Source organism: Arvicola amphibius, chromosome 2, assembly GCF_903992535.2.
Source record: "Arvicola amphibius chromosome 2, mArvAmp1.2, whole genome shotgun sequence".
Lineage (NCBI taxonomy): Eukaryota > Metazoa > Chordata > Mammalia > Rodentia > Cricetidae > Arvicola > Arvicola amphibius.
Window position 1 is genome coordinate 134,243,263 of NC_052048.2, and position 18,042 is coordinate 134,261,304.

General features: G+C 39.2%; 1 protein-coding gene across 2 annotated transcripts in view; it reads left to right on the plus strand.

Annotated features, from left to right (window-relative positions):
* The window catches only part of Herc6 (HECT and RLD domain containing E3 ubiquitin protein ligase family member 6), a 63,206-nt gene that overhangs the window by 37,170 nt on the left and 7,994 nt on the right, over positions 1-18,042 (plus strand). For both annotated transcript variants that reach the window (XM_038320886.1, XM_038320887.1), the window contains exons 14-17: positions 9,702-9,806; positions 10,668-10,775; positions 15,807-15,941; positions 17,137-17,280. In XM_038320886.1, coding sequence (XP_038176814.1) covers positions 9,702-9,806; positions 10,668-10,775; positions 15,807-15,941; positions 17,137-17,280 — 492 coding nt within the window. The remainder of the gene's footprint in view (positions 1-9,701; positions 9,807-10,667; positions 10,776-15,806; positions 15,942-17,136; positions 17,281-18,042) is intronic.

Sequence of the window (18,042 nt, forward strand, 5' to 3'; positions counted from 1 at the left end):
CTATTCCCTTTCAAGCATTCCTTCTCTCTCACTCTCTCCCTGTCTTAGTCAGGGTTTCTATTGCTGCAATCAAACACCATGACCAAAAAGCAAGTTGGAGAGGAAAGGGTTTATTTGGCTTGCACTTCCAGATCATAGTCCATTGGAGGAAGTCAAAACAGAACTCAAGCAGAGCAAGAACCTGGAGGCAGGAGTTGATGCAGAGGACATGGAGGGGAGCTGCTTACTGGCTTGCGTCCTAAGGCTGGCTCATTCTGTTTTTTTCTTTTTTTTTTCTTTTCTTTTTTTTTTTTTTTTTTTTTTGGTTTTTCGAGACAGGGTTTCTCTGCAGCTTTTTTAGAGCCTGTCCTGGAACTAGCTCTTGTAGACCAGGCTGGCCTCAAACCCACAGAGATCCGCCTGCCTCTGCCTCCCGAGTGCTGGGATTAAAGGCGTGTGCCACCACCGCCCAGCTTCATTCTGTTTTTTAATAGAACTCAGAACCACCAGCCCAGGGATGGCACCACCTACAGTGGGCTGGGCCCTCCCCCACTGATCACTAATTGAGAAAATGCCTTACAGCTGGATCTCATAGAGGCATTTCCTCAACTGAAGTGCCTTCTTCTTGATGATTCTAGCTTGTGTCAAGTTGACAAGCAAAGCCAGCTAATACAATCCCCATAGTCCCTTTTTTACTATGCTGGTTTCTGTGCTTTCTCTATGTTTTATAGAGCTCTTCCTTTCATTTTCTAAACATGCCATATTTTTATCTTTTCAGCAACTGATGAATATATGGGTTATTCCAATGTCTTGATCATTTACAGTTGTGTACAAGCTCTTGTGTAAATAAATGTTTTCATTTCTTTTGGACATATAGCTAAGAGTAGAATTGTTGAACCATACAAAAGCTCCATCCTGTGAAACCCTATTAGTTTATTTTCCAAAGACCAGCATAATTTGGCCACCTATCGAGAAAGTAGGAAAGTTATATTTTTCTTGTACTTCTCAACTACTTATTTTTATATTTTTATTTTATTATTATTATTACAAATTTTCACCTCCTCCCCTTCTCCCATTTCCCTTCCCTTCCCCCCCATTTCTCCTCCCCTCCCCTCCAGTTCAAAGAGCAGTCAGGGTTTCCTGCCCTGTGGGAAGTCCAAGGCTCTCCCTGCTCCATCCAGGTCTAGGAAGGTGAGGATCCAAACAGACTAGGTTCCCACAAAGCCAGTACATGCAGTAGAATCAAAACCCAGTGCCATTGTCCTTGGCTTCTCAGTCAGCCCTCCTTGTCAGCCATGTTCAGAGAGTCTGGTTTGATCCCATGCTTTTTAAGTTCAAGTCCAGCTGGCCTTGGTGAGTTCCCATTAGATCAGTCCTTCCGTCACAGTAGGTGGGCGCACCCCTCGCAGCCCTGACTTCCTTGCTTATGTTCTCTCTCCTGCTCCTCATCTGGACCTTGGGAGCTCAGTCCAGTGCTCCAATGTGGCTCTCTGTCTCTATCTCCATCCAACGCCAGATGAAGGTTCTATGGTGATATGCAAGATATTCACCAGTATGGCTATAGTATAGGGCAAGTTAAGGCACCCTCTCCTCAGCTGCTCAAGGAACAAGCTGGGGACATCTCCTTGGACACCTGGGAACCCATCTAGAGTCCAGTCTCTTGCCAACTCTCAGATGGCTCCCTTAATTAAGATATATACTTCCCTGCTCCCATATCCACTCCTCCTCCATCCCAACTGTCCCATTCCCCCAAGCTCTCCCCATCCTCCCCTTCTCACTTCTCTCTCCACATCTTCCCTTACCCTCATCCCCAAGCTCTCAATTTTTGCCTGGCAATCTTGTCTACTTCCAATATCCAGGAGGATAACTACATGTTTTTTCTTTGGGTTCACCTTCCTATTTAGCTTCTCTAGGATCATGAATTATAGGCTCAATGTCCTTTATTTATGGCTAGAATCCACTAATGAGTGAGTACATACCACATTCATCTTTTTGGGTCTGGGTTACCTCACTCAAGATAATGTTTTCTATTTCCATCCATTTGCATGCAAAATTCAAGATGTCATTGTTTTTTTTACCACTGAGTAGTACTCTAATGCATATATATTCCACACTTTCTTTATCCATTCTTCCATTGAGAGGCATCTAGGTTGTTTCCAGGTTCTAGCTATTACAAATAATGCTGCTATGAACATAGTTGAACAAATGCTTTTGTAGTATGATAGGGCATCTCTTGGGTATATTCCCAGGAGTGATATTGCTGGATCCTGGGGTAGGTTGATCCTGAATTTCCTGAGAAACAGCCACACTGATTTACAAAGTGGTTGCACAAGTTTGCATTCCCACTAACAATGGATGAGTGTTCCCCTTACTCCACATCCTCGCAAGCATAGGCTATCATTGGTGTTTTTGATTATAGCCATTCTGACATGTGTAAGATGGTATCTCAAAGTTGTTTTGACTTTCATTTCCCTGATCGCTAAGGAGGTTGAGCACAACCTTAAGTGTCTTTTGGCCATTTGGACTTCTTCAGTTGAGCATTCTCTGTTCAAATCAGTACCCCATTTTTTAATTGGGTTAATTAGCATTTTAAAGTCTAGTTTCTTGAGTTCTTTATATATTTTGGAGATCAGACCTTTGTCTGTTGCGGGGTTGGTGAAGATCTTCTCCCAATCAGTAGGTTGCCTTTTTGTCTTATTGACAGTGTCCTTTGCTTTACAGAAGCTTCTCAGTTTCAGGAGGTCCCATTTATTCAATGTTGCCTTTATTGTCTGTGCTACTGGGGTTATGCGTAGGAAGCAGTCTCCTGTGCCCATATGTTGTAGAGTACTTCCCACTTTCTCCTCTAACAGGTTCAGTGTGTTCAGATTAATATTGAGGTCTTTAATGCATTTGGACTTGATTTTTGTGCATGGTGATAGATATGGATCTACTTTCATTCTTCTACAGGTTGACGTCCAGTTATGCCAGCACCATTTGTTGAAGATACTTTCTTTCTTCTATTGTATACTTTTAGCTCCTTTGTCAAAAATCAGGTGTTCATAGGTTTGTGGGTTGATATCTGGGTCTTCTATTTGATTCCATTGGTTGACTTCTCTGTTTTTATGCCAGAACCAAGCTGTTTTCATTACTGTAGCTCTGTAATAGAGTTTGAAGTCAAGGATGGTAATGCCTCCAGAAGTTCCTTTATTATATAAGATTGTCTTGGCTTTCCTGGATTTTTATTTTTCCATATAAAGTTGATTATTGTTCTCTCAAGGTCTGTGAAGAATTTTGTTGGGACTTTAATGGGGATTGCATTGAATTTATAGATTGCCTTTGGTAGAATTGCCATTTTTAGTATGTTGATCCTACCCATCCAAGAGCATGGGAGATCTTTCAATTTTCTGGTGTCCTCTTCAATTTCTTTCTTCAATGCCTTAAAGTTTTTGTCAAATAGATCTTTCTCTTCCTTGGTTAGAGTTACCCCAAGATACTTTATGCTATTTGTGGCTATTGTAAAAGGTTAAGTTTCTCTGAATTTCCTCTCTGCTTTCTATCCTTTGTGTATAGGACTACTGATTTTTTTGAGTTGATCTTGTATCCCGCCACTTCACTGACGTTATTTATTAGCTGTAGGAGTTCTTTGGTAGAGGTTTGTGGGTCACTAATGTACACTATCATATCATCTGCAAATAACGAAAGTTTGACTTCTTTCTTTCTGATTCGAATCCCCTTGATCTCCTGATGTTGTCGTATTGCTATTGCCAGAACTTCAAGAACTATATTGAAGAGATATGGTGAGAGTGGACAGCCTTGTCTTGTTCCTGATTTTAGTGAAATGGCTTTGAGTTTCTCTCCATTTAATTTGATATTAGCTGTTGGCTTCTTATATATTGCTTTTTATTATATTTAGGTATGATACTTGTATCCCTAACCTCTCCAAAACCTTTATCCTAAGAAATGATCATATGTTTTTTTCCTTCAGTTTGTTTATATGATGGATTACATTGATAGATTTTCATATGTTGAACCAGCCCTGTATCTCTGGGATGAAGCCTACTTGATCGTAATGGATAATTTTTTTGATGTGTTCTTGGAATCTGTTTGCCAGAATTTTATTGAGAATTTTTGCATCGGTGTTCATGAGTGAAATTGGTCTGTAATTCTTTTTTTTTGGTTAGATCTTTGTGTGGTTTTGGAATCAGGGTGACTGTAGCTTCATAAAAAGAGTTTGGTAATGACTCTTCTGTTTCTATTATGTGAAACACATTAAGGAGTATAGGTATCAGCTCTTCTTGGAAGTTCTGATAAAATTCTGCTTTAAAACCATCAGGTCCTGGGTTTTGTTTTGGTTTTTTTTTTTTTTTTTTTTTTTTTTTGGATGGGAGGTTTTTTTTTTTTTTTTTTTTTTTTAATGACAGCTTCTATTTCCTCACGACTTATAGGTCTATTTATCTTGTTCACCTGGTCTTGATTTAATTTTGGTAAATGGTACTTATTTAAAAACAAGTCCATTTTTTTACATTTTCCAACTTTATGGCATATAAGCTTTTGTAGTAGGACCTAATGATTCTCTGAATTTCCTCAGTGTCTGTTGTTATATCCCCCTTTTCATTTCTGATCTTGTTAATTTGCATGTTCTCTCTTTGCCTTTTGATTAGTTTGGATAAAGGTTTGTCAATCTTGTTGACTTTCTCAAAGAACCAGCTCTTTGTTTCATTGATTCTTTGGATTGTTTTCTGTGTTTCTATTTTGTTGATTTCAGCCTTCAGTTTGATTATTTCCAATCTTTTACTCCTCCTGAGTGAGTCTGCTTCTTTTTTTTCTAGAACTTTCAGTTGTGCTGTTAAGTCTCTAATGTGAGCTTTCTCCGTTTTTTTTAAATGTGGGCACTTAGAGCTATGAACTTTCCTCTTAGCACTGCTTTCATAGTGTCCCATAGATTTGGGTATGTTGTGTCTTTATTTTCATTGAATTCAAGGAAGACTTTAATTTCTTTTTTTATTTCTTCCCTGACCCAGGGGTGGTTCAGCTTCCAAGAGTTTGTAGGCTTTCTGGGGGTAAAATTATTGTTAAATTCTAACCTTATTCCATGGTGATCCAATAAGACACAGGTGGTTACTAATTTTTTTTGTATCTGTGGAAGTTTGCTTTGTTACCGAGTATGTGGTCAATTTTTGAGAAGGTTCCATGAGCTGCAGAGAAGAAGGTATTTTCTTTCCTATTTGGGTGAAATGTTCTATAGATGTCTGTTAAGTCCATTTGATTCATTACCTCCATTAATTCTCTTATTTCTCTGTTAGGTTTCTGTCTGATTGATCTGTCCATTGGTGGTGAGAGAGGAGTGTTGAAGTCTCCAACTATTAGTGTGTGTGGTTTGGTGTCTGCCTTGAGTTCTAGTAATGTTTCTTTTACATAAGTGGGTGCTTTTATATTAGGGGCATAGATATTCAGGATTGAGACTTCATCCTGATGAATTGTTCCTGTTATGAATATAAAATGTCCCTCTCCATCTCTTCTGATTGATTTTAGTTTGAAGTCAATTTTGTTAGAAATTAGTATGGCCACACCTGCTTGTTTCTTAGGTCCATTTGCTTGATAAACCTTTTCCCAACTTTTTACTCTGAGTAGATGTCTGTCTTTGTGGTTGAGGTGTGTTTCTTGTAAACAGCAGAATGTTGGATCCTGTTTTCATATCCAATCTCTTAGCCTGTGCCTTTTTATAGGTGAATTGAGTCCATTGATATTAAGTGATATTAATGACCAGGGGTTGTTAACTCCAGTTATTAATTTTTTGGTAGTAGAGTTTGTTTCCCTTCTTCTAGTTGTGCTGGTGAAGGGTCGCTAGATATCTGAGTTATTGTGGACGTTGTTGGACTCCTTGGTTTGTGATTTTCCTTCTATTACTTTCTGTTATGCTGGATTTGTGGCTATGTATTGTTTAAATTCGTTTTTATCCTGGAATATTTTGTTTTCTCCATTGATAGTGAATGAAAGCTTGGCTGGGTATAGTAGTCTAGGCTTGTATCCATGGTCTCTTAGTCTCTGCAGTACATCTATCCAGGACCTTCTGGCTTTCATGGTTTCCATAGAGAAGTCTTGTGTAAGTCTGATAGATTTACCTTTATAAGTTACTTGACCTTTTTCCTTTGCAGCTCTTAATATTCTTTCTTTATTCTGTATGTTTTGTGTTTTGATTATTATATGGTGAGGGGATGTTTTTTTTTTTTTTTTTGATCCAGTCTATTCGGTGTTCTGTATGCTTCTTGAACCTTCATAGGAATATATTTCTTTAGGTTGGGAAAGTTTTCTTCTATAATTTTATTGAATATATTTTCTGGGCCTTTGAGCTGCAATTCTCCTTCATCTCTACCTCTATTATTCTTAGGTTTGGTCTTTTTATTGTGTGCCAGATTTCCTGAGTGTTTTGGGATGAGAATTTGTTGGATTTGCTGTTTTCTTTGATCAGTGCGTTTATTTTCTCTATGGTGTCTTCAGAATCTGAGATTCTTTCTTCTATCTCTTGTATTCTGTTGGTTATGCTTGTTTCTGTAGTCTCTGTTTGTTTACCTAGATTTTCCATATCCAGCTGGCCCTTGGGTTGTGTTTTCTTCCTTGCCTCCATTTGTTTCCATTATCTGTTTGGTTCTTTTTTCTTGGTTTCCTAGGATATCATTTATGGATTTACTCATTTCTTCAAACTTTTTGTTATTCTTCTCATCCATTTCTTTAAGGGAGTTTTTCACCTCCTGTTTAAGGGACTCTATCTCTTTTATAAAGTCAATTTTTTCTACTTCTTCTGGATTAGGGTGTTCAAGCCCTCCTGTTGTAAGTTTGCTGGGTTCTGGTGTTTTCATGTTGTTTTTCAGATTGTTGGAGGAATTCTTGCATTGGCGCCTGCCCATCTCTTCCTCCAAATGTTCCCCCGATAGATCTTCTGGTACAGGATCAGGTCCCCTTGCAGGTCAGGGACCTCGCAGACAATAGGCCTACCTTGCTGCATTCAGGATATCGAAACAAAGAAACTCCTGCCCGGTTGCACTCACCACCCTGTCCCAGCACCCAAACAGGCTGAGCTGGGGGATCTTATGGCCTCAAAGAAGGGAGGAACAAGGGAGGGGTCGCCCGGGTGCAAGCTGGGATGGGATAGGAAAAGAGAGGCAGTAGCGGGGAGAGTAACCCCACAGAATGACCAGGAAGTATAGGGGGTTGAGGAATATCTGTGCTCCGTCTCCCAGGCTTCTGACATGGGTCAGGAACTCACCCCTCTGATGGATCTTCTGGTACAGGATCAGAGCCCCTAGCTGGCCAGGGACCTCACAGACAAAAGGCCTACCTTGCTGCAGGCAGGCTGTTGAAACAAAGGAGCTCCTGCCCTGTTGTGCTCACCACCCTGTCCCAGTGCCCAAACAGGCTGAGCTGGGGGATCTTATCTCAACTACTTATTACCTGCTGTTTTGATTATGCTCCCATGTGGCTGATAAATGGTATCTCATGACTGTTTTCATTTGCATTTTCCTGTTGACTAAAAGTTGATAAGCTTGAACATTCTTTGATGTAGTTGTTGGTTAATATATATTATTTGAAGATTTGTTTGCTTATTTTAAAGATAATCTACCTTTGTTTTTATTATGAGTTACAGTTATGTATGTGTGTACGTATGTGCATATAGTTAGATATATGCAGTCTTTGTCATTTGATCATCCTTTTCTTTTTTTTTTTTTTCTTTTTTCTTTTTTTGGTTTTTCAAGACAGGGTTTCTCTGCAGCTTTTGTTTTAGAGCCTGTCCTGGAACTAGCTCTTGTAGACCAGGCTGGCCTCGAACTCACAGAGATCCGCCTGCCTCTGCCTCCCGAGTGCTGGGATTAAAGGCGTGCGCCACCACCGCCCGGCGATCATCCTTTTCTTTTACTCTATGCATGTGTTTCACTTTCTCAGTGGTCTTCCTTCCTTCCTTCCTTCCTTACTCTCTCTCTTTCTCTCTCTTTCATGGTACTGGAGGTACAGCCTAGGGCCTCCCAGATGCTAGGTAAGCATGGGGTCAGGATTTTGCTATCTAGTTAAGGCTGGCCCAGAACACTTGGTCTTCCTGACTTTGCCTCCAAAGTGCTAAGATTCTAGTCATTTGCCTCGATGCATATTTCACAGATTATAATTTTGATAAAATAGCTCTCTTTCTGTCTCTCTGTGGTCTTCCTCTTGCTCTGTCAGGAACTCATGTTTCCTTGGCTGGCCTCAAGTTCACTATATAATTGAACATGACCTTGAACTTACGTTGCTTCTGTCTCCATCTCCCATGAGCTGAGAGTATTGGCGTGTTACACCTCTCGTTTGTATGTGGTACTGAGGGCTGACTCTAGGGCTTCATCCGTGCTCACTAAGCAAGCACTATAAGCTATAGCCTTCAGCCTTACCTCTTCTTCTGAAACTTACATTTCTAACCATTTGTCACTAGTTTGTAGAAATGTTTCTAATTTTACCCGTTGATACTAATCTTTTGATCCACCTTTGTGTTTCTGTGCATATAATCCTAATGTTAGAATAGCACATTTTACTGTATTTTTTGTATGTAGTACAAGTAATCTCTGAATGCATGCTTACTGAAATTATTGATATTTGAGCATTATTTCTTCTGGAAACCCTTGTTGTACCCTTACATCGTAGCTAATCAGAAAACATTTCTTAGATGTGTGATTGCTTTCTGATTACATCCAAGTGGGCAATCCATACCTGCAGACAACTTCTTGGCTTTGCAAATAAGCTTTTATGTTTAATTTATGAGTATGGGTGTTTTGCTTGCATGTATCTTCATGCTCCACTTGTGTGCCAGTATCTATGGAGGCCAGAAGAGGGTGCCTGGTCCCTCAGAACTGTAGTTACAGATGGTTGTAAGCCATCATGTGGTGCTGGGAATCAAACTCAATACCTTCAGGTCCTCCAGAGGAGCAGCCATCTCTCCAGCCCTCTGCAGAGAAAACTTTAACAGAACCTTTATTCTTCTTGGCTTGCTTTTGTATTGCCTGTGGCTTCTTTGATTCTAAGTGACACCAGAGGTTTTTCTGTCACCAAAGACCTCTTTCAGAGCACTTGCATCAACTTCTTTGAGGTCCATCCCTAACATTCCCTACTGGAAAGAGCTCCTCACCACTGTGTTCCTACCATGGCCTACACTACTTCCATCATTACTCTGACATGGAATTTAGTCCCACTCAAGATTATTTTTTATTTTAATTGAGTTTATTGAGATCTTTGTAAAATGCCTACAAGTGTCTTATATAAATTTATTTTCAAATATATAAAGGATTTCCTCAAGCACTATCTATCTATCTATCTATCTATCTATCTATCTATCTATCTATCTATCTATCTATCGATCTATCTATCTGTAAAATTGAAAATGCAAGAAAAACACGCACATACAAATTGACATACAGCTAGCATTTGTAGTATAAGTAAAGGAAAGAATTCAACTGTCCTGCAAATATACAGAGGGATTGGCATTAGAAACACCATGGATAAGCCAGAAATTTTTTTTAATGACTGATAGATACCTTGTGAAAAACTCTTGACTTTTCGGTGAAATATGCTGAATGAAGCTTATCCCATCGAACTCAACTTGTGTAAAACACCCATATTCCATCATTGTTAAATGCATATTCAGTTACACATGTAAATGTAGGTGTCACACATTACATCATTTATTAGTAGAAAGTGAAATTCCAGGCCATGTTCTCTTTAAGGTTAACCATCGACTGCCAGCAAGTACTTTCATCATAAATGAGCTTTCTGACATCTTATACTTCTTTGTGGAGGAAACCAAACTGTTCTACAAGTATAGCAATCAGGTAAGTATGACATATTCCCTTATGAGAATGCTCATGACATAAGGCAGGACATGTTAGCAACTGTGCATTAAAAATGTCTTTATTATAATACTAAATTGGCTAAATCGCATGGTCATTGAAAATTTAAACATTTTTGCCCACAAAACAAATTATTGACCTATAAATGTGCCTCCAAGGGCTAGGGCTGTAGCTTAGATGGGAGTGTCGGCTTAGCATGCATTGAGGCCTGAATTCTTGATTCCCAGTACTGCATAAATCAGGTGTAGCAGTGCGTGCCTGTGATCTCTACACTGCAGTGGAGAAACAAGGATCAGAAATGTGAGGGCAGGAGAGGAGAGATAACTCACTGGTTAAGAGAACTGGATGCTCGTCCAGAGGACCTGAGTTCTGCTCCTAGCACCCATATGGTGGCTCACAACTGTCTGCAACTCCTTTTCAAGGGGATAGAGGCCCTCTTCTAGCATTTTTAGACACTGCAGACACTGCACATATCTGGGGTACAGACATACATGCAACAATAGAATACCCAAACACTTAAAAGAATAAAGTAATTTAAATTTTGAAAAATAGTTTAAATTTTGAAAAAACAAGAAGTGCAAGGTCGTTCTTTGGTATGTAGTGAGGTTGAGGTCAAACTGGGATTTATGACATTTGTCTTAAAAACAAACAAGGAAAGACAGATAGGCAGAGAGAGGAACAAAAGGAAGGAGTGCTTCTTGCTAATTAGATTCTTAAAAATAGATTCAAAAAATCCTAGCAGTATATAAGGTGATAAAATTAAGGAAAGGATTGAATGTTGTTTTTATTTTCATTGTCGAATTTGTTGTTTGCTTATTTTTCTTTCCATTTTTTTTTTCTTAGTTACCTTCAGAATCCTCTGGTCTTGTTGTTTTAAGTGATTTTCTATTTAGCTTCAATTTGCCATCCAAACTTATGTTAATGCAATGGGACTTATGTGCAAAATTGAGGGTATGTATGTTTTTGTTTCCATGACAACATAACTGAGGCTGTATACTTTATAAAGTGATTTTTTAACTTGTAGTTTTAGAAGTTTATCAGTGTGATGTAGGAATTCTGATGTGTCTATCCTCACCTCTTCACTACCCTATCTCTCATCACCAGCATTAAAATAGGAGAAGCACTAAAGGATTTTGCCTTGTATTGAAGGGGCCAATTGTGTTGTTTGGCCTCACTTTATAACAACCTGATCTGATAAGGAATAACCTCTGTGAGGCTAATAGGAATCCCTTCTGAGGGTAGTGTCCCATAACCTAAATGTCTTCCAGAAGTCCAATTTAGAAGTTAATTATCACCACACTGAAGACAAAGATTCACAGGATTCTTTGGAGACATAGTCAACTGATATTCAAGCCAATATGGGTTACCATTTTTGATCATAAAAATTCAAACATATATAAAATAAGAATAGTGGCACTCATTACCAAGGTCAAAAGGCATAAACATTTTACGACATGTGTTGGTTTACTACTTTAGTTAATTTTGCAGTCACTACTAGTTTTCTGAAGTATTTTAAGAAAAATGCCAGCTCAAATTTCTTTCCAGCATTTAATCCTTTAATCTTATAATTCCAATTACCTCATTTTTGTGTACGCTGACTTTATTATTTAAGGAGTCACCTCATGCTTCTTCCATTTTAGAATTTCTTACCAACCTTTAACACTTTTGCACAGATAGAAAAATTACCTAATAATTTTATTTCATCTCTTACTTTTGTTAAGGCCTCAATAGAGCAGTATTTCTGATCCTACCATATCTAAGTCATTATTTAGAATTCTGAAAAAAGTTTCTTGGTTAATCCAGGCTATTTGATTACTCACATAACAAAGCAGTTCAACGTTTAACTTTTTCTTTTTAATTATTAAATGTTGCTAGAGTAAACCTTGTATTTATTTTGCCAATCTTTGTTCCCACCAACAATGTATAAAGTCCTTCTTTCAGTCTTTCACCAAAGCAGAATGCTAATGACCTTGTGACCTGTACCAGTCTGACCAGTCAATCATGATTTGGTTTAATTTGAGTTTCTCATTTTGCATTCCAGTCCTCACTGTCTGTACGTGACATCATTTCCCGAATAAGCTATTCTTTTCCTCTCCTCATTTTATCTGATTTTAACTATTGCTATGATCTTAGTGTCAGTCTTCAGAGTTTTTTTAGTTCATTGGAGCTTGACTTATAAGCATCAATATTTAATACTATTTTATTAATTCTTTGATAATTTCATATATACTATATTTTCATCATATTAACGTCTCATCAAACCCCTCCAGATTCATTCTCACTTCTCTACCCACCCAACTTCATGTTTTTTCTCTCCACCCATGCCCGCCCCCTTTTTAAACCCTAGTCCAATTTGTGTTGCTCAAATCCTCTTGGGTGTCGAGCCCACCAGCAGTCACATCCCTCTGAACAGTTATCACAAGCCAGTATCTCTTCAGCAAGGAGTGGAGGGCTTGTACTCATCTCTTCCCATGACTCCACGCTGGGATTTGTCTGGGTTGAATCTGCTCAATTGTTGTGCATGCTGTCCCAATCACTATGAGTTCATATGGGCAACTGCCCTACTGTGTTCTGAAAACACTTCCCTTGTGTTTGCCTTGTGTGTACTGCCTCTGAGTTTTACAATTTTCCCACGCTCTCTTCTGTGAAAGTCCCTGAGCCTGTAGGGAAGGGGTAGGCTATGGACCCTATCACTGAAGATGTTGAGTACTTGACTCATAGAACATGGAGAAATCAAGAAGTAGATTTGGAAGCTTCATTCCTACTGACTAGTTTTCATGGTGCTGGAAAGTGCTATGTACACTGCCTCAGGAGCAAAATAATCATCAATCTCACTCATTTGTGGATCCTGCAAGCTATAATAGTGACTGTCCTGGCAAGATATGCCCTGTGGTGCAACAGTGGTATGAATGTTATGGAAATAACCAGGTCTTGCGGGAGAATTATCTGTATTCTGTCAATCATGTATTTTAATAAAACACTGATTGGCCAGGCAGGAAGTATAGGCAGGTCAACCAGACAGGAAGTAGAGGCGGGATGATGAGAACAGGAGAATGCTGGAAAGGAGGAAGCCCATTCCTCTCATTCCTGCCCAGACCACCAAAAAGCAAGATGTAATCTACCCGGCTGAGAAAGGTACTGAGCCATATGGCTAATGTAGATAAGAACAATGGGTTAATATAAACTACAAGAGTTAACAAGAAGCCTGAGCTAATGGGCCAATCAGTTTTATAACTTATGGAGATCTCTGTGTGATTTTCTCTGGGACTAAACAGCTGGGGACTGGGCAGGACAGAAACCCCAACAAACAAGAAGGCCCCTTCATGTTACAACCAGCTGTTTTCTGGTTCAATTTAAAGCCCGCTCTGGGATTAAACCAATACCTGGCACCATTATGGCACCATTATGAGGGCCAAGGAACCTGGGTTTAGGTCTTTTGGAGAACCCACTACTATTATTCTGCTAAATGGACATGGCATGAAAACAACCACTAAAATCTTTTTGTTATATCCATAGATTATTAGTGAATTTCTTAAACTTCATCAAAGAAATAGCTTCTTATAGCACATGACAATTAACACAGAAACCCAAAACTGCTCAACATGCAAAGAATAAAAACCTGTAGAGTAAATGGGATAATTATATCCTATATCCAACATATATTTTCTGATTTTGAGAAGATGGCTGGTTTGGTCACAGAACTTTTTTTTCACTCTGACCATTTTGTTCCTCTCTCACAACTGTATTATTACTACACAATATTTACATGTTTTCTTTCTGAGTTTCTTGTTAGATATATAATGTTCTTTCTCTAGACAGTGTATTAACAGTTTTTAAAACATTTTTTGATTGGTAAGTCTTGTTTTCTAGGTCATTTCTCAGGAAAGGTTTATATTGATTTATGGTATTTAGATTTTAATGATTCATTGGAATCCAAAATCATAAACTTTATTGTTTTATTATAAATTTAAACATCATGACCATCTCTATAAAACCAATAAGTCTAGGACACACGTTCACAAAAGAAGCCATTTCAACAATAAAATATTTACTTTTATATTCTATTAATTACATATGACTTTTGCCAATGTACTATGCCATAAATTCCAGGTTTTTACAATAAGCAAGCAAGAGACAAGGAACATCCTAGTACTATCGGTCCAAAACTAAGGGCTCCCCCTCTGCTGTTAGTAGCTCTTGTAATCACTGTCATTAGTCAGTTCAATCAAGTCTTTCCTGTTTTCACCTCCTTGACACTCTGGTAAAGGGAAACAGTGAAGTCTTTCCTTCCCAATCTTAACCTCCCCATAAAACTCCTTCAAACAATTCCTTCCACATATAGTATTTTCTCTACAGAAGTGTATGGAGAACAAGTGGAGATAATTTGGACCATAAGGTCAGATGGAGAGTCTCCATTCAGGTCTTCACTAGGCAAGAGAAATTACAGGTATTTCTGCCTGCTGCAGTCAGTGGTCTGTGCATCCCTCAGAGCTGTGGACAATGTGGTCTAGCAGTCAAGTCAGTATAGCTGAAGCATCTCAGATATACAGACTCCTGAACACAGAAGTCAATAAAGAACTGGGGAAAGGAGAATAACAGACCAATCTAGTAGAACTGTATAAATGTCTCAGTATGTGGTGGCTGCAGAGATCTGCAGTAGGAGCTCCCCAGTCCAGAGTCACACACATCCTTACCTAAGATGACAGAAAACTTATAAGGGCAGTCATAGCTAATCTAGAAACTTGTTGTCCATTAATCAAACTATCACTACTATAAGGCAGACCCCAAGGGAACTGTCTTGTCTCATGATTTCTAAATATTGATTTATTGTCCATGAGGTAGACCTGAAGGCTCCAAGGTGTGTTGAAGGTTAAATCAAGGTTAGCCAAGGCCATTGTTAAACTTCCAATACCAAGGAATTTGACAGAAGCAAGACCAAGGCCTATGGTAGGGAAGAAGTATGGATGATTTAGGAGGCTCAAGGCACTCCTGTTTAGAATGGTCAGAACAGTGCTCCAAAACAGCGTGACTCCTGGTGGCACAGTTTTAGAGACTTCCAACATGGATGGTTATGATTTGTAGAGCGCATCCTCTCAGAGAACGTCATCCCTTTGTCTTCTTCCTATTGCTGACAGTTTCCCTTGTCTCATCCACAGCCCTTAGAGTCATTTCTGAGGCTTAGGTGCTAACACTGGGCTTCTGAAGGCTCATGGCAGATTGTTCACTTAGCATGTTTGATGCTACAGTTTTAATAACTTGACTGTTCATGCCCAGTCACTAATTTTTGTACATAAACACAAGATGTCACAGCTTGTTTGATCCCGTAATTGCATTATCTTACACTGTAAAGGTTTAATAGGATGAGACAAGGGGAGCCTTCCTTAAATTATAAATGTATAGAGTGTTGGTAGTAAGATATAAAAGATATTTTATTAGAAATATTAGATGTAAATCAAGCCCTGTGCTTTGTGCCCTCAGGAGGTTTATGGAGGGGTGTATTATGAATTCAAGGAAGTTTGGCTGCCTGGTGAGACCTTCAAGAGAAAAACCAAAGGAGCAAAACAACAACAAAAAAAGCTAGGATTATTTTTTGTAAAAAAGTGGGGAATCAGGTAGACCAGGCTGGCCTTGAATTTTAACCTGGTATATAATCAAGGCAGTCTTTAATTTCTTTCTAAAACATGTTTACATTTATGTGCTGTTTGTGTATATGCTGCCATCCACATATGGAGTTCAGAGGACAGCTTGCTTGGGTCCGTTCTCTCCTTCTACCATATAGGTTCCCGAGAGGGCGCTGTGGTCAGGAGGATTGGCAGCAAGCTCCTTCGCCTTCTAAGCTAGCTCACCAGCCCCAGATCTTGAATGTTTGATCCTCTAGTTTCCACTCACAGAGACCGAAGGCCTGTTTCACCATTCACTTTTATCCCTGATAGCCTTAAAGGTCCAAAGGATAACTAACTGAAAATTGTTTTTTTCTAAAAGTGTGACACCATGGCACCTCAAGGAAGCATGAGACCAGAACTCTTAACACTGAGAGTCAGACGAAGTCACCTGGTTGAAGATGCCTTGCGTCAGTTAGGACAAGCTGAAAACTCTGACCTTAGGAAACCACTAACGGTAAAGAAAAAGGTCTTGCTGGCCTTTTTTATTGTGGGAGGGGACATTCATAATTAAGAAGTTGCATCCACAACTATGGTGTGATTAAGGTCTTAAGGTTTCTAGAAGCTCCCCCTTTCCATTAAGAGAATGGATGTGGTAAGCTTCCAAAGAAAACAAAGCCTGGAGGATAACACTCAGACCAGAGAGGGTGATTTCTCAAATAGAAAACAAAACAGTTTGATTTTAGAAATCAGACACCCTTTGTATCTAGTTTTCTTATACTTTCTGGGAATATCGATAGAACATTCTTTCCTCTAGAAAATGACTGTCCTTAAGAAGAAATATGTTAGCTTCAAGACAGAAACGAAATAGACCAAGCATAACAAGACTGTCCTTCCTAATCCTTGCCCTCACTATGAGTCCTGACCAGGCCAAAGAGCTTGATCAAAGACCAGCAGAAAAGCTTTCTCAGATAGAGTAGAAGATGAGCGAACACTGGAGGAATGAAGCTTAAGGATGCTCATATTCAAACAGCAGGGCTAGGGAGTGGCAGAGTGCTTGCCTAGCCTGCCTGGGGGTTGAATTCAATCTCCAGCACCATATATTCGATATATAAATGAATGAAAGAAATGGAATTAGCCAGAAAAGGAATTGCCAGAGCAGGCAGAGTAAAATGAAGTCAGTACTGGGTCATGAAATCCAGATGCAGGAGCTGGTTAATCTGTGTGTTTCCTGGGTGCTATGGCAACAAACTTACTGCAAAGGTGCTTAGCTCACACTCACTAAGAGGACTGCTTACCAGAGGTAGAGGCTGGTGAAACCAAAAGGCTGACCATTAGAGACAAGTCTGCACAGTCTGAAAGCTAATATGAAGACAGACAATAAGATTAAATAACTGGAAAGTGTCATGGCTCAGGGGTTTGAAGCATATCAAAATTCATAACAAGATACTGTTCCTTCTTCCAGTGGTGAGTGTGTCATTCTAATGGATCCATGTACTCACGGTCTTAACAACCTGAGAATCAGTGGCCTCCTGGCTTTCACTGCTTGGCAACAAACTAAAGGAAAATAGGGTATGAGAAGGTAAAGCAGTGTGTGGGTCTGGCAGTTCTAGAGAATTCGAGGAATGGTCAGGATAGGCCCGAGATTTTTCTATTAAGGGCAAAGAGCTATATTTTGACTAAGAGCCTTGAAATAAATTTTCTTCCTATAGGTTGAATTTATTAACGAAGTCAGTGCTAAGAGTGCAGGGGTGAGTTCAGAGTTCTTCCACTATATATTTGAAGAGATGACAGACCCCAAACATGGGATGTTTGTGTATCCTGAAAAGAGCTCCAACATGTGGTTTCCGGTCCATGTAAGTTATGTCTTTCTCATAAAACATAGTAAATGCTGCAATATGCAGACCACAGATAGCAGTGTAAAATTAGGACTGTACAACCTGGCTTCCCCATGTTGAGTAGAACTACCTCACCCACGGAGCAGTAGCTGTGGCATGGCATGATCTGGCAGCACGTAGAACACCAGGCTTATCTAGGTGTGGTATTGCATACTTAACCCCAGTGTTCAAGGCACATGTTCAGGGGCAAACCTTGAGGTCGCTTGAACTGGTGAGCTCAGGAAAACAAAACAAAACAAAACAAAAAACCCATCACTCTGGCCCTACTCAAGATCTACAGAATCAGAACTCATGACTCATATAAAATCCCCTCAGTGATTGCTATACATATTAGATTTTAGCATTAACGAGGTGTCATTGAAATATAACAGACAACACAGAAAATACCCAATTTGATGATATACTTACACACCAGTGAAATAACAAACGTATACATCATTGCCAAAGACTCTCTCACACTCCTTCCTCATCCACCCTTCCTAAACAACCACTGCTCTGCTTCCTGTCACTGTAGAGTGAACCATATTTTTATATAAATGAAATTAAATATGGTCAAATTTAGTATCTGTCTTTTTAAAGTGAATATAGTTACTTTGAGATGCATCCATGCCATGGCATGTGCTCATAATTCATTTCTTATTTTTTCAACTGTGGAGTGATATTCTATTGCATGGATATCCTAAAATTGATTATGTAATCTCTAAGGAGTGGTTATTTTTC